At 42.8% G+C, this 14736-nt stretch overlaps 1 protein-coding gene across 2 annotated transcripts in view; it reads left to right on the top strand.

Moving 5' to 3' along the window:
- Window positions 1-11210: 11210 nt before the first annotated feature.
- The window catches only part of PXDN (peroxidasin), an 81326-nt gene continuing 77800 nt past the window's right edge, over window positions 11211-14736 (top strand). For both annotated transcript variants that reach the window (XM_063125111.1, XM_063125112.1), the window contains exon 1: window positions 11211-11328. In XM_063125111.1, coding sequence (XP_062981181.1) covers window positions 11276-11328 — 53 coding nt within the window. In that variant the 5' untranslated portion in view covers window positions 11211-11275. The remainder of the gene's footprint in view (window positions 11329-14736) is intronic.

The raw sequence follows: 14736 nt of genomic DNA, 5'->3' as shown, positions 1-14736 counted from the left end.
CTGAATGGGCCACACAGATCAGTATGAATCAGCTCAAGAGGTTTGCTTGTGTGACTCTGACTTTGCTTGGGGACTGGTGACCTGGTGGCCTTCCTTTTTATGCATGTCACACATTTATGATCATAATTAAGGCACTCCTTATGTCAATGTTTCTTACCAAGTCCTTCCTCTTCAGCTCCAGAATTGTACGATTGTCACAACATGCAAACCGTCTGTGACACAATGTGGAGCAATCCTCTGTTGTTTGGAAGCAATAGCCTTTTCTTCCTGACAGTCTGGTTGAAAGATTCCATCCTTTTCAAAGCCTCTGGCATATGGTTGACCTTAAAAAGAAACTGTACAACCTGTCTTGTTGAAGTCTACACCAAACCCATTTTTGTCCGTGTGGATATGCTCAGCAGATTTGTCTTCAGTTCAGGGATAAACTGTACTTCATCTGTTGTGGGATAACTGCATGCATCCTTGGTCTTGCATCTTAGAGCTATCTTTCCTTTACCCTTAGTGGCAACTGCATTTCCATCAGCCAAATGCACGATCCTGTTTGCATCTGGGCTTAGTGCACAGAATAAATTAGCATCAGAGGACATGCGCGAAGACACTCTACTGCCAATCAGTCATGTAACTTTGGTATTTCTTTGGGTTGCATCAAAATTTCTGTGACATTTATGCTGATTGTAATCTTTTTGGCTCTGTCTCGTTGGAGAAGTTAAAATTGCTCTGATACTCCCTCTGCATTAAAGCATGTGAGTGGCTCTTTTGTGTCTGCTTGCTTTGCCTTGGTTGCCTTTCAAAATGCCTGCCTTTGGGCTTGTTTTTGGTGATCATGTAATTTGAGCCACTCTTTGTTTCAGTTTCCTTATGAGCCTTTAGTCTTAGCACGTCACCCCTTATGGGGCTTAATAAATCACTTAACAATCTTTCTTTAGCTTTGGGGAAGGGAGCTTAGAAGCAGACCTATTTTTAGCTGATTATATAATATTTGCCCCAATATGGCCAATATGGCCAGTGTAGATAGTAGTATTATCAGCACTAATATTGGGTCAATATCCACACTGATTGGGAAACATTGTTTTGGATCCAGAGAAGTGTTGGAGGAGATAGTCGGTGAAAGGTGGTTCTTCCCAACCCCCTCTATCTGGCACCCCCTGATTCCCCAAAAGCATAACTTGAACATCAGAGGACTGTGGTGCAGGTGACTGCACCAGCCCCCTCTGCTCATGGAAGGTGTCTCTGACTGATTTTGGCAATCCTTCCTGCAGCACTTCTCTGGATAAAAGACATTATCTCTCTGGATCAATACTATTTTCTCTGAATAAAATTCCACAGGTTTCAGTGTGATTTCTCATAGGATTGTTGCTGTACAGCGTAAGTCCCACTTTATTTAATGGGGCTTACTCCCAGGCAGTCTTAGACTTATAATAGTAGCTTTAGAGTTTTTCACTAAATCCAGAGTCCCAGTATAATAAACTTTTTAAAAACAACAACAACCAATCTTTTCTGTTTATTTGTTTTAAATAAACTGTGACTTCAGAATATGGTTTCTTTTAACTGTAACAAGATTTATTGGGACATGTCTTTGTTTTACATTTAGCCTAAACGTGTATTTGAGGATTCCATTAAAGTGCATATGGTTTATTTTGCCTAAATGTTAAGTGTGTCCATGCTTCCTTTTCCTAAGTAATGAATGATCAATTCTGCATGAACCTTAGCCATTTGTCATCTGCATTATTGTAAATGGAAGGTTGCTATGGGAAATTGCCAACAGAAGGTAATTTTTCAGATTTTAACAGCCTCAACATGATTTTTAACTATACTCTGCATGAGTATAGTAGCCGTTATTAGAAACACAGATCAAATTTTAATAAAAATTAAATATTTTGTCATGAACTTTTCTTGGTAAAGAATTCCAGCTTCCTCCATTCAATCTTGACTTTGACCCTATTCAGATGACATGATAAGCAAAAGTTGTTAAGCACTTTGAGCTAAACATGATGGCTTAGCGTATTGTGTGAACCACTCCCTAACCACGGTTTAAACACGCTCACTAACCATTTGCTGTATAAAGGTTAGTGGCCTAACCATGGCTTAGTGTGTTTTCCATGTTTTCCTACAGCAACCTTCCTCAACCTAGTACCCAACAGATGTTTTGGACTTCATCTCCCAGTATGGCTGAAACATCTGGAGGGCATCAGGTTGGGGAAGGCCTCCTGTACAGTTTCTCAAGAGTTACAGCACATAAATATTTGCTTAATCCCTTTATTAAAAGACTTCAAACCAGCCAGCCACTACAGCTAAAACAGCTACACTGTATGGTAAAATAACCCATGTTTATAGGTTGATGGCGATGCTGTGTTTCCAAGATCGAAACAAGAACTGATCAAACATTCCATCTGTCTTTTAAGATTTCATCTAGGAAAGATACATGTTAACCGAAGGGATCAGGCTTCACAAGACCATTACGGCCTACCTGGAAGCCCTGATCCTGTGCAATAGGAAGGGAGGGGAATACTCATTATACTCAGAGGAACCTCAATAGTCTGTTTATACAGCACCATCAATGGACATGGCACTTTACAGCTAAAAGACTTGGGTGAACATAGGGCAGTATCCACTCTGACAGACACTTAAATACACACTTGTGCTTGGCAACAGGGTAACAAATGTTTCTGTTGGTTATCAGGAAACCTCTATTTTCCCATTCATTCTAGGTCCTGTGTGCGTATGTGGCAACCACATTTAGTGAGGTAGGCCCTAAAGCCCATTGTGAGGAAGGAGAAACACAAGAAGGGAAAAGGAAAGGAAGATATACCCTAATCACATGCAGAGAATTCTAAATAAAAGTCAATACAGTCAGTCTTAATTACCTTGTTATGTGTTACCCTATTAAGTAAAATGTTAGGCTTCAAAGCATATTCAAGTTTCTTGGAAAGACGATTCTCTCTCTCTCTCTCTCTCTCTCTCACTCTCTCTCTGTGTGTGTGTGTGTGTGTGTGTGTGTGAGAGAGAGAGAGAGAGAGAGAGAGAGAGAGAGAGAGAGAGAGAGAGAGAGAGAGACTGAGATTCTTGGCCTCTGGAGTAGATGTTTCCAGGAAGACCCAAATACTGATGTGAGGCTTTATGGGAACTTAAGGCCAGCAGAAAGACACCCCTTTGACAGAGATGGACTGTTTTGTCCATAGGTGACATAAGCACCATCTCTTGTGTCAAGGGTCCTAGAAGGCCAATTCAAACATAAGTTAGAAGCTGATTCTCCTTTGCTTAATGTCTCTGCACTTACATTATAAAAGAGCTAGCCTAATCTGACCAGCTGTCCTTTGTGAAAAAATTATAAACTTAAGGATGTTTATTCAGAGACCAAATTCAGAATATCTGCTTATTCAGAATTCAATGCATAGGTGTGAAATTCCACACTAGGTGGCACTGATGAACTACATCAGACTACAAGAGTTTCTTGTAACATTAAAACACAGTGGGCTAGTTCACATAATCAAGAGAGCTTCGGCTATTAGGCAGCAAAGAAATGTAATAAATAAATAAGCCACCATGACTTAATCGAGCCACTATGGCTGCACATGCTGGCAGCCATTTTGATTATTCAAGATGCAGCTGTGGCTTGTCATGCCATCTGAACCTGAGCAGTGCTGGTTGTGTGAAGGTTAAATAACCTTCACGTAACCCCTAGCCTATTCTAGGGTTATGTGAGGGTTCTTAAATCTTCTCATAACCCCCACAGCCCAAGTTTGGATGATGCAATAAGCCATGCCCATGACTTAAATTTTCCAAACCCACCACCCATGCACTGCAGCCCATTGTGGCTTAAACAAGCCATGGTGGGCTGCAATGATTGTCTGAACTGGGTCAGTGGGCTTGGATATACATGATTCTTTTGTCGGGACTGACTTGCATGATAGATAGATGTTATTCTTTACAGTTCTCTGTATTCCTGAAGTGTTTAGAAGGAGCAATAACTAGAAATAATAAAATCAGGGACTAGTCAGAGGATTGTGTGGTCTCAAAAGCTCCTGGTAATGTCAGAGTTAAGCCCTGAAGTAGGTGAAGTAATAATGATTTGATTTATTACATTTATATACCGCCCCATAGCTGAAGCTCTCTGGGCGGTTTAATATCCAAGATAGCACTTCTAAGCATGTACAAACTGATTAATTTCAGTTGAGATAAATCTACCCAAGTGCTTTTTATCTGTATTGAAGTGCACTGATAACAGTTCGGCGCAAATTCAATACAGGGCTGGCCTCAGAGGTGGGTAAGCTGGGTGGTCAGCCAGGGTGCTAAGCTGAAGGGGGGTGCCAAGCTGAGCTGAAGGAGGGCTAAACTGTGCTGGGGGGGGCGCGCACCAACATCACATCTGCACCAGGCCCCATAAACCCTTTAGATGGCCCTGCAAAAGTGATCAGGGGGTGCACACATGGGGTGCTATTTATCCTACTATCATCCCTGATTCCAACTTACAGTGGTGGCCAAAATTGTGGACACTTTTTGAAATGTTCATGTTTTGCAACTTTGCATACTTATAGAAAATGTTATGTTTCACGAAATTCAAATGTTTATATATCAATTGAAAGAGAATTTAATGCTAAATTCAATACAAAAAACAGAATACAAATATCTGCAGTACAAAAAAAGGTATGCTTACTTTAGTCTAAAAACAAACAGGTGTGATTGAGTGAAGAAGTGGATTGGAATTGCAAACCCTACTGGCCAATCACAGTCCTTGTTTTGGGGACCAATCACATGGCAGCAGCTGTGATACATCATGTTTCAAGTTGGGGAAAGTCAGTTTTGCTGTTTGTTCTGTAACTGAAGCACAATTGGAGATTGTGTGAATATTTGAAGTATTTCTCAAATTAAAAGTGTACGTACGTACATCATAAATAGAGCCATGGCACCAAAGAAAAGAGTTGATTTAACACCCAGGAAAAGAAGCAGGATTGTTGTATTATGTGAATCAGGTCTTTCAATTGATATATAAACATTTGAATGTTGTGACACAGAACATTTTCTATAAGTATGCAAAGTTGCAAAGCATGAAAATTTCAAAAAGTGTCCACAATTTTGGCCACCACTGTACATACTTCAATTAGAGCAGTAACAGTAGATGTGCCTTTGGCACCTGCTTGTCCAGTTAAATTGGGTGTGTTTTGATTTGTGCAGCCTGAGAATGTGGACAGGATTCTTGGAGAGGTGAGCCTGCGGATAGAGCGAAAACCTCCTTCTGTCCTAATACTAGAACCCAGAGCCATTCAATGAAGCTGAATTGGTCCTGAAGTCTCAGGACAAATAACACAGTGCAGAGTTAAACTATGGAATTTGCTTTAACAAGACAAACTCTTCAGAGATAAGGTAGGATAGAAATGTTTTCAAATAAATAAATAAATAAATAGTGATGGCTACCAACTCAGATGGTTTTAGAAGAACATTAGACAAAGTCATGGACAATAAGACTCTCGTTACTATATATTTCCTCCTGGTATCAGAGGCCGCTTCTGCCTCTCAGTACCTCTAGCTGGGGAACGTGTCTCCTGCTTCTGGGCTTTTTCATGGGCATCTAGTTGGTCACTGTAGCAACAGGATGCTGCTCTTGATAGGCCTTTTGTCTGATCCAGCATGGTTCACATGATCTTATTTATTTTATATTTTCTGTAAAAGGAGAGAGATGTCCCTTCCATTTTAAAATATTCTCTTTTATGAAAGTGAGACAGAAATAAATAAATAAATAAATGCCAGGAAGCAAAAGAATTCCCATATATGGCTATTCTGATAATTTATGGGGAAAATGGGAAACTATGAGAATTTTTAAATGCTGATTAAATTAATCCTGGGGATTTTTCCATACTTGAGGATATTCAATTTGCTGCCATGACCAACCCAAAGCAAATTTCAGGCCATGTGTTTTGTGTCTGAAATGTCATCATATATGATGACAACCATGTGAAATTAAAATAAGCATACTTCCATAAGCTATATTCTTCTTCATGTAATGTTTAAAAGTCTGTAGTACCGGATAGAAGTAAAACCAGCAAGTGGCAGTATTTGACAAAAATCAAGAAGAAGCAGGACTGCTTGAAAGGAACCCACATTTGTACATGGTATAAAACTACAAAGTAGCCAGAATGAATACATCTTTAGCTGCCAGAAATGAACATAGCTTTACTGGTTTCAGCTCAGAGACCTTCAATTTGTCTTTTTCATTCAGATTTTATTTAAAGCATCTAGAATGTACCACCATTTTCACAAGCACTTATTAAGAATACAAAAGGAAACATTTATTAGCATCAGTTTGAGTGTGTGTGTGTGTGTGTGTGTGTGTGTGTGTATTAAAGAGAGAAGGACAAAACATGCTTTGGTCACAACCTCAGTTCTCGAGTGAAAGGTTCCTCAAAGAAACCTGACTTGCCTCATGAAATTTACTATAACTTGAAATCCATAAATAATTCACACACACACACACACACACACACACACACACACACACACACACTTCCCTCCTCCCAAGTCACGGCTGACCATCCAGCCCAAAATCATTCTGTATAAGTGTTCCATGTTTCCTACTGATAATCTGCTCTTCCAAGTGATTGAATATTGATGTGTTCATACTTGTTCACAGGACCCATGTATTCCACCACTCTAACATTCTTCAACCTGGTGCCCCCCAGATGTGTCAGACTACAGCTCCCAATATCCACCAGCTAGGGGATGCTGGAAGTTGAAGTCCAACAAATCTGGAGAGCACAAGGTTGGGGAAGGATGCACTACTCAGAAAAATAATCAAACACAAATGGTGGAGTGACATAAAAAAGTTGGTTTTCTTTTGATTTGCTCAAGGGTTGCTCATTCATCACACCATTTCTTTGGAAGCAATGCAAAGGGTTGTCCTGTACAACACGATCAAGCATTGCCAGGACTTGCCTCTGTTTCTGGTGATTAGAGATACTGCTGAGAAGGAACAAACTTGTGCTATCTGGATTCCCCAGAAAGCAAGGAATTATTTTTGTTTCACACTTGCAGCCTGCTTTTCATAAGGAGACATGCCAATTCCATTGAGTAACAATAACTAATAAGAAATCCCATTGGCCAAAAACATGTCCAGACAGTTGGCCAGCTTCTTCACTTCTGGATCTGGCTTCAGCTAACTGCGACTTTAGCTTCCAGTTCTCTACAACATCTTGAATAGTGTCTGGAAAGCAGTTGGCTTTCATAAGTAGCAATCAGTGGAAGGTTTCTGCTTCAAAAGCCTAAACTTATTTTCCCTGAAGCTAATTGGATATTAGGATGAGCCAATCATTAGTGTATCATGAACTTACTCTCAAACATTTCACAATAATCTCATAATCTTCCTTAACACAGTACATCCTGTTTCAGGCTAAGGATAAATAAAAATGTAACTCCGGATATAATATGTCTTTCTTTTTTTCTTTCTTTTTTCTTTTTGTTTTTACTTCTTAAAAGCAGCAGATGGCAAAAGTCAGAAGTCAATTTCCCTTTGACCATTGCCAGCAGATTATGTGTTTAAAGTTGAATGTATAAATATGTCACAAATTGGGCATCCCTATTACATCCAGTCTGTTTTTTATTGGTGCATACAAATAGTAACACTGGCAGCCCTAGGTATTGCACAACCTTCAGGAGGAAAAGTTCATGCTGACCCAGCAATAGTACTGAACTTCGTAGAAGTGCGTGTGTGTGTGCATGCACGTGCGTGTGTGAGTGTAAAAACACAGCACTTTGTGATGAGTGATACAATAATATCTATATGAAGCTGCTGGGACCACTCATCAGGGACTTTGGGGTGAGATATTTATTACATTTTTATACTTCCCAATAGCCGAAGCTCTCTGGGCGGTTCACAAAAATTAAAACCATGAAGAGCATAAAAAACAACCAACAATCTAAAAGCACAAATCCAAAATACAATATAAAAAGCACAACCAGGATAAAACCACAGCAAAAATTGATATAGGTTAAAATACGGAATTAAAACAGCAAAGTTTAAATTTAAGTTAAATTAGGTGTTAAAATACTGAGAAAATAAAAAGGTCTTCAGCGGTTAACAGAAAGAGTACAGTATAGGCGCCAGGTGAACCTCTCTGGGGAGCTTGTTCCACTGCCAGAGTGCCACAGCAGAGAAAGCCCTCCTCCTAGTAGCCACCTGCCTCACATCCTTTGGCAGGGGCTCATAGAAAACGACCCCTGTGGATGATCTCAAGGTCTGGGCAGGCACATATGTGTGGAGGCGTTCCTTCAAACAACCTGACACCAAGCTGTTTAGGGCTTTGAATGTTAGTACCAGCACTTTGAATCAGGCCTGGACCTGGACTGGCAGCCAATGAAGTTGTAGAATGACTGGCATGATGTGGATTTGCTGGCCAGTCTCTGTTAGAAAACGGGCTGCCCTTTTTTGTACCAGCTGAAGCTTCCGGACCATTTTCAAAGGCAGCCCCACGTATAACACATTGCAGTAATTCAGACAAGAGGTTATCAGAGCATGGATAACTAGCTAGGCTATCTCTGTCCAGATAAGGGCATAGTTGGTATATCAGCCTAAGCTGATAAAAGGTGCTCTTTGCCACTGAGTTCACCTGTGCCTCAAGTGACTGCTCTGGATCCAAGAGCACCCCCCAAACTATGGACCCGATCCTTTAGGGAGAGTGCAACCCCATCCAGAACAGGGCAAACATCACCTCGCTGGACAGTTGAACCACCTGCTAACAGTACCTCTGTCTTGTCTGGATTGAGTCTCAGTTTGTTAGCCCTCATCCAGTTCATTACCGTGCCCAGGCACTGGTTCAGACACTGGAGACTGTAGTCTGGTGAGGCCATGCAGGTGCTGAATCAATGCTTGGGGGCAGTACTGGGTTGTATGATGGCCAATAAATTTAGACTGAATTACAACAAGACAAGAGGTCCTGTGGGTTGGTGGTTCTTGGCTCTGGGAATTGGACAGTCTGTTTTGAAAAGGGATGCATTGTCCCTGAAGGAGCAGATGTGTAGTCTGGAGGTATTTCTTAATTCACCTTTGTCACCGGAGGTCCAGGTGGCCTTAGTTTAATGGAATACCTTTGCCTTAGTGCACCAGTATGGCTTTTCTGAATAGAATTAACTTAGTCACAGTGACCTATACTCTGCTAACCTCTAATTTTGCTTATTGTAATGTGCTTAATGTGGGGCTGCCCTTAAAGACAATCTGAAAATCACAGTAGGTGTAAAATGCAGCTACCACGATGCTGCCAGGGACAGCTTTCATATAACACTGTTTCAAAAAGATGAAACAGGATTTTGATGATTTTGAAATTACCGCTCAATCACCAGGAGTAGGGAGGGGTGTGTGTTGTTGTTAGAGTTGTGGCAATTTTGGCAGCCGGGAAGGGGGAGCAGCAGTTGCTGCAAAAATGGCCAGAGGGCCGGCCTGTAGACAGCCGAAAAGTTTGGTGGTGGTGGGTACCACAAAAGCAGGGCGGTAGTTCATCTGGTTTTCAGACAAAATTGTAGACTTTTTAAAATTATTTGTAAACAAATTTAGGGGACAGAGAACATTTAGCGGGGGCAGGCCTTGTAGCCCCCCCACCCCCCACAGTTACAGGCTCACAGGGAGGCTCACAAGTGGACCATGGGCTGCCTGTGCACCCCCCCCAACCCGGCTGCAATGTGTGTTTATGCAAATATAGCCCTAGCAGAATTCAGTCTTATGTTCACTTAAACAGACTATGAACTCTGTGCATGCTGTAAGGGAACTGAATCATCCCCAACTTCCTCCTGCATGTACTCATGAGATCCCTGAGGAAGACTCTTTGACTAGTTTGGTGTGTCCATTGTCACCTTTCTCCTTAAAAGGTTGAACGAGATGCGGTAGATATTTTCTTTCCATTCATTTTAATCCCACTTTTCTATTTGACTAGTAGCCATTCTTTGAGGTAGGTTCTGAGCTCTTTGCAACCACATATTTCCTTTCCCACAACCACTCCTAAGAGAGTGTAATCCCTAAGGCAAATTGTTAGGCAGGTCCAAATAATAACCTTTTATCAGGAGGATTGGTGAAAACGTGTTGGCATGGTATTAGGGCTCACTTTGTGCCAGGACTCATGAAGGCTCAGCCCAGCCATCTGTTTTCAATGGGTCAGAGTTTATCCCTCAAAACATAAGAAGAAATGCAAGTGCTCCAGGATATGAATATCAGAAATATTTTAATTAATGCCTGTGCTTTGGGGTGGGAATGGTTCCATGAGCACCAAGAACCTGTCTGGTGCTCATGAAACCTGTGGCAAAAAGATGCATCTGAGCATGTCTTGGTTGCTAAATGCATAGTCAACGGTAATAAGTAACGAGGGGTGTGAGAATCCTAATCAAGGGATTTCGTTTGCAACTTTTGTAACTTTAAGTTTTGTAACTTTAAGGATGCCTAAATAGTTTGCGGTACTCAAGCCTGCATGTTTCACTTGTGGGACTACAGACGGTTCAGTGCTCCACCCACCCCCATGAGCATTTCTGTGTCCGCCAGTGAAGAGAGGGCAGGGATGGGGCAGGGAAACGTCCTCTTCCATGCCCCTGCCAGGGATGCTCAACAGATTCTGAGGCACGTCCCCCTCGGAGGCCTTTTGTGCCCCCGGTTTCCCTCAGCCAGGTGTGGCGACGGCAGAGTCACACACACACACACACACACACACACACACACACACACACACACACGTCGCTTTCCCTCCTCACAGCTGGCGGGGAAACAGCCGTAGCAATGGGCACCGCCACGGGGGCGTTTTCGACCTCGTCCCTTTCGCTGGGGCGAGCGGGGCACGAGGCTGCGGAAATCACCCCGGTCTCTGCTCAGGAGAGACGAGCCCAGGAAAGCCACGGCCTCGGTGCAGCAAGCCCTCGCTAGCTGGCTGGGGCGGTCCTTTCCGCCGCCTCCGCCGCCGCCTCTTTCTCCTCCCCCTGCAGGCTGGGCGCGGGGACAGCTCGCTCCAGCAGCCCCCGCCAGCCCGCCCGTCGGCTAGACCACCGGAGCAAGAGCAGCAGTCACGGAGCCGAGATTTGCTCCCCTTCCTCCCCGCTTTTCTTCTCTTTCCTCCTTTCCCGTCTCGGCAGCATGGCCCGGCGCAAGGCAGCCTCTGCCTTCCCGGGGCTCTGCTTGGGGCTCCTCTTCTGGAGCGGGAGCCTCCTGCTGCCCTCGGCTTCCCCGCAGCCGCTGCCGCCGCCGCCGCCACCACAGCGGGGGAGCGTGTGGTGCCCCAGCCGATGCCTCTGCTTCCGCACCACGGTGCGCTGCATGCACCTCATGCTGGAGAGCGTCCCTGCCGTGTTGCCGCAGACCACGATTCTGTAAGTGCGAGGCGGGGAGCCACGTCCCACGTTAGGGCTGAGCAGCCGCCCTGTTCTCAGGGCCGGGACGGTCCTACCTGGTAACGGCGAGGGAGGGAAAGTGTGTGCTGGCGGGGGCGGGGAGGGGGGCACGTCGAATCGCAGCCTTGCAAGAGCTGCCACGGCCGGCCTTTGTCTGCGGCCCGTTGGGGTCGGGGAGGGTGTCCCCTTCTGCTGCTGCTGCTGCTGCTACTCCTACTCCTGCTACCATCCCGACTAGCGTCTCAGCTGTACGCTGTCTTTTGTTCGCTCCACACCACCAACTTTCGTATTTTGTCTACAAGCATTTGGCTGCGATCCATAAACTACTTATGTTGGACGGCTTGGATAGATCCTTAGCCCAGTAATATTGAAGTGATAGGATTTAAACTGATTTTAGACCCAGGGAATTCAGAAAAGATTAAACAGTTGGCTGGAGTCTCTGTCTCTCTCTCTCTCTGTGTGTCTCTCTCTCTCTCTCTGTCAACTATATTGTGGCTTGCTCTTTTAATTGCAGTGATTTCAACCCGGAACCCTGCACTTTAATTCCTTGGTGGATCTCACTGTAGAAACTTTCACATTAGAAAAGAACAATATAACTCTCAGTCCATCCTTCTCTTCCCTTCCTTCCTTCTTGAGAGTTTGATTTACAGCTTCAAGATCTTTGTGTGGCTTTGTCCTCTCCAGGAATGTAACCACTAGCATGAGCTGAGTGGCTTTTCCAAGTCACTGGTCTCCAAAGCCTCTTTGTTGTTGTAGCTTTCCATTCATCCTGCAGTTCAGTTCAGTTCTGAATGTTGTGGGAAATACTAAGAACGTATATTGGGAACCATTATCATACTTATTGGTTTTAGTGCTACTCATAACTAGGAATGTTGAATTTACTTTGTGTGGTTTGTATTTTGGGCAGGGGAGGGGGTTGTGGCTTTATACGTTTCTTAAAGAAAATAAACATGGCCATGAAACATGAAAGCTTGTGCATGAGATTTGAAGAGTTTTTTCTTTTCTTTTTCCACTACAACCGCTTCTGAGAGGGTTTTAAACATGAGTCTCATTAGCGACTTTAGGTGTAGCATACTTCATCAGAGAGAAGGGGTCTTTCAAGGATAGTTTCCTCTTTGTTTTAGCTTGCGTAGCCATAAAACATACAATAAAGAGTCTGTGTTGAATTATACCAGAAGAATACAAGCCCCCTGATCTTGCAAAGATTTATGGACATGCTTAGTTACATACTGTGTGAACCACAGTGACATCACTGAAAGTATTCTTTGTGAAATGAAGTCTTCCATGTACAAGGCTCAGATCCAGTGGCAGGCAATGAAAAAGTGGAGTGCAATCCCCCGTTGTTACATGAATAAATGACTACACTGTTTTGAGTAGTAATGGTCATTTGTATGGGGTTACTTGTACTGTGAGCACACCAAAAAAAAAAAAAATAGTTTGTAGTTTCACAGTGATTCAATTTCTGGCGAGTAGGACAGAACTGAGGTATGGCTCTCCTTTTTAGCAAAGGGTGCATAAAACCACTTCAATCTGTTTCTCCATGTGTCATCATCTACTAACATAAGAAGAGCCATGCTGGATCAGACCAAGGGTCCATCTAATCCAGCACTCTGTTCACACAGTGGCCAACCAGCTGTTGACCAGGGACCCACAAGCAGGACACAGATTCAACAGCACCGTCCCACCCAAGTTCCCCAGCAACTGGTGCACACAGGCTTACTGCCTCGAATACTGGAGCTAGCACACAGCCATCAGGGCCTTTGCCTCCAGGAATTTATCCAACCCCCTTTTAAAGCCATCCAAATTGGTGGCCATCACTACATCTTGTGGTAGTGAGTTCCATAATTTAACTATGCGCTGTGTAAAGAAGTACTTCCTTTTATTTATCCTGGATCTCCCACCAATCAACTTCATGGGATGACCCCGGGTTCTAGTATTTTGAGAGAGGGAGAAGAATGTCTCCCTGTCCACATTCTCCATACCAGGCATAATTTTGTACACCTCTATCAGGTCTCCCTTTAGCCTCCTTTTTTCCAAGCTAAACAATCCCAGTTAATGTAACCTTCCCTCGTAGGGGAGATGCTCCAGCCCCTTAATCGTTTTAGTTGCTACTGTCTGCTACTGGATCACCCCAACAGATTTAAATACTAGGATCTGACATTTGCTTTCACATAGTTATAATACTGAAAATGCTTGAAACAGTTACGGAAATGCATTCCCACAGAAACAGGGCCTAAAAGATCTGTGTGGAAAGTTATTTCAAATTCTGAGAATATAGAATCATAGAATAGTTGAATTGGAGGCCTGAATCAAACCTGTAGGAGCCAGTCCAATGCAGGGCTGTAAAAACATTTCAAGTTTACAGGCAACCAGGTGCCTGGGATTTTCATAGTCCTGTGTTTTGGCACTGATAATTGCTTTATTTTTTTTTTAAGTACTCTTCAGCACTGCCCCTTTACTTTAACATAACAAAATCAGTAGAAGCCCACAGACTTCTTATGTTGTTAATATTCTTGTAAGAGACTATTGCAGCAGTTCTACTTTCATTTTTTTTAGTAATAGAAGTACTCCTGGGAGGAGAGAATCACTAATACTCTGTTTATATAAAAGTCCATTGGATCTTATTGGGGATCAAAGCTTTACATAGCTAACACAGATGTTAGCTATGAGAATTTCCTGTCGGTCCTTGTGTAAAAATAGATTTTAGACTTTTAAGGCATTTAAGAATGTCTTCCCTTGTTTCAGACTCCAACTACCACTCAAAATGAAAAGTGCTATTATTTTGCCATTAACTAAGTCCTTGGCTTGATATACAACCTTTAGGTAGGATCTGATTAATCTTGCAGAAGTTGTAAAGAAATTAACTGACTAGTGCAGGAAATGGGTGGGTAATGTTCCTTGCATTTAAAAGAAAGTACAATATTCTTTATGCAATTTCCTGTAATTCCATCTTGTAAATTATCCTTAATGATGCTTCATGTTGTTGTTCGCAGTATTGGCGATGGCAACACGTGTCCGAAGGTTTAGATAAGCTTTCTCCAACTTGGTGCATGCCAGATGTTTTGAACTTCAGCTCTCATCAGACCCAGCTAGCATGACTACTGAAAAGGAATCCTGGGAGCTGTAGTCCCAAACATCTCGTGCTTCACTAAGTTGAGAAAGGAGAGTTCAGAGAGATGTCAGAAATGTAAGGGTAGAATTTATTTATTTATTTATCAGAATCTGTGATTATTGATTGATTGATTGATTGATTGCATTTTTATACAGCCCAATAGCCGAAGCTCCATTAAAACTGCTGAGTTTCAGCAGGCTTCATAGTAAATTGTCATTAAATGTTGTATTTCCAGTTCCCTCTCTAATTTTCTCTGCATTTCCTCTGATTGCTGC

Source organism: Elgaria multicarinata, chromosome 4 (assembly GCF_023053635.1).
Source record: "Elgaria multicarinata webbii isolate HBS135686 ecotype San Diego chromosome 4, rElgMul1.1.pri, whole genome shotgun sequence".
Classification (NCBI taxonomy): domain Eukaryota; kingdom Metazoa; phylum Chordata; class Lepidosauria; order Squamata; family Anguidae; genus Elgaria; species Elgaria multicarinata.
The sequence above is the reverse complement of the archived record's forward strand: the minus strand, read 5'-3'. Positions and strand labels throughout refer to the sequence as shown.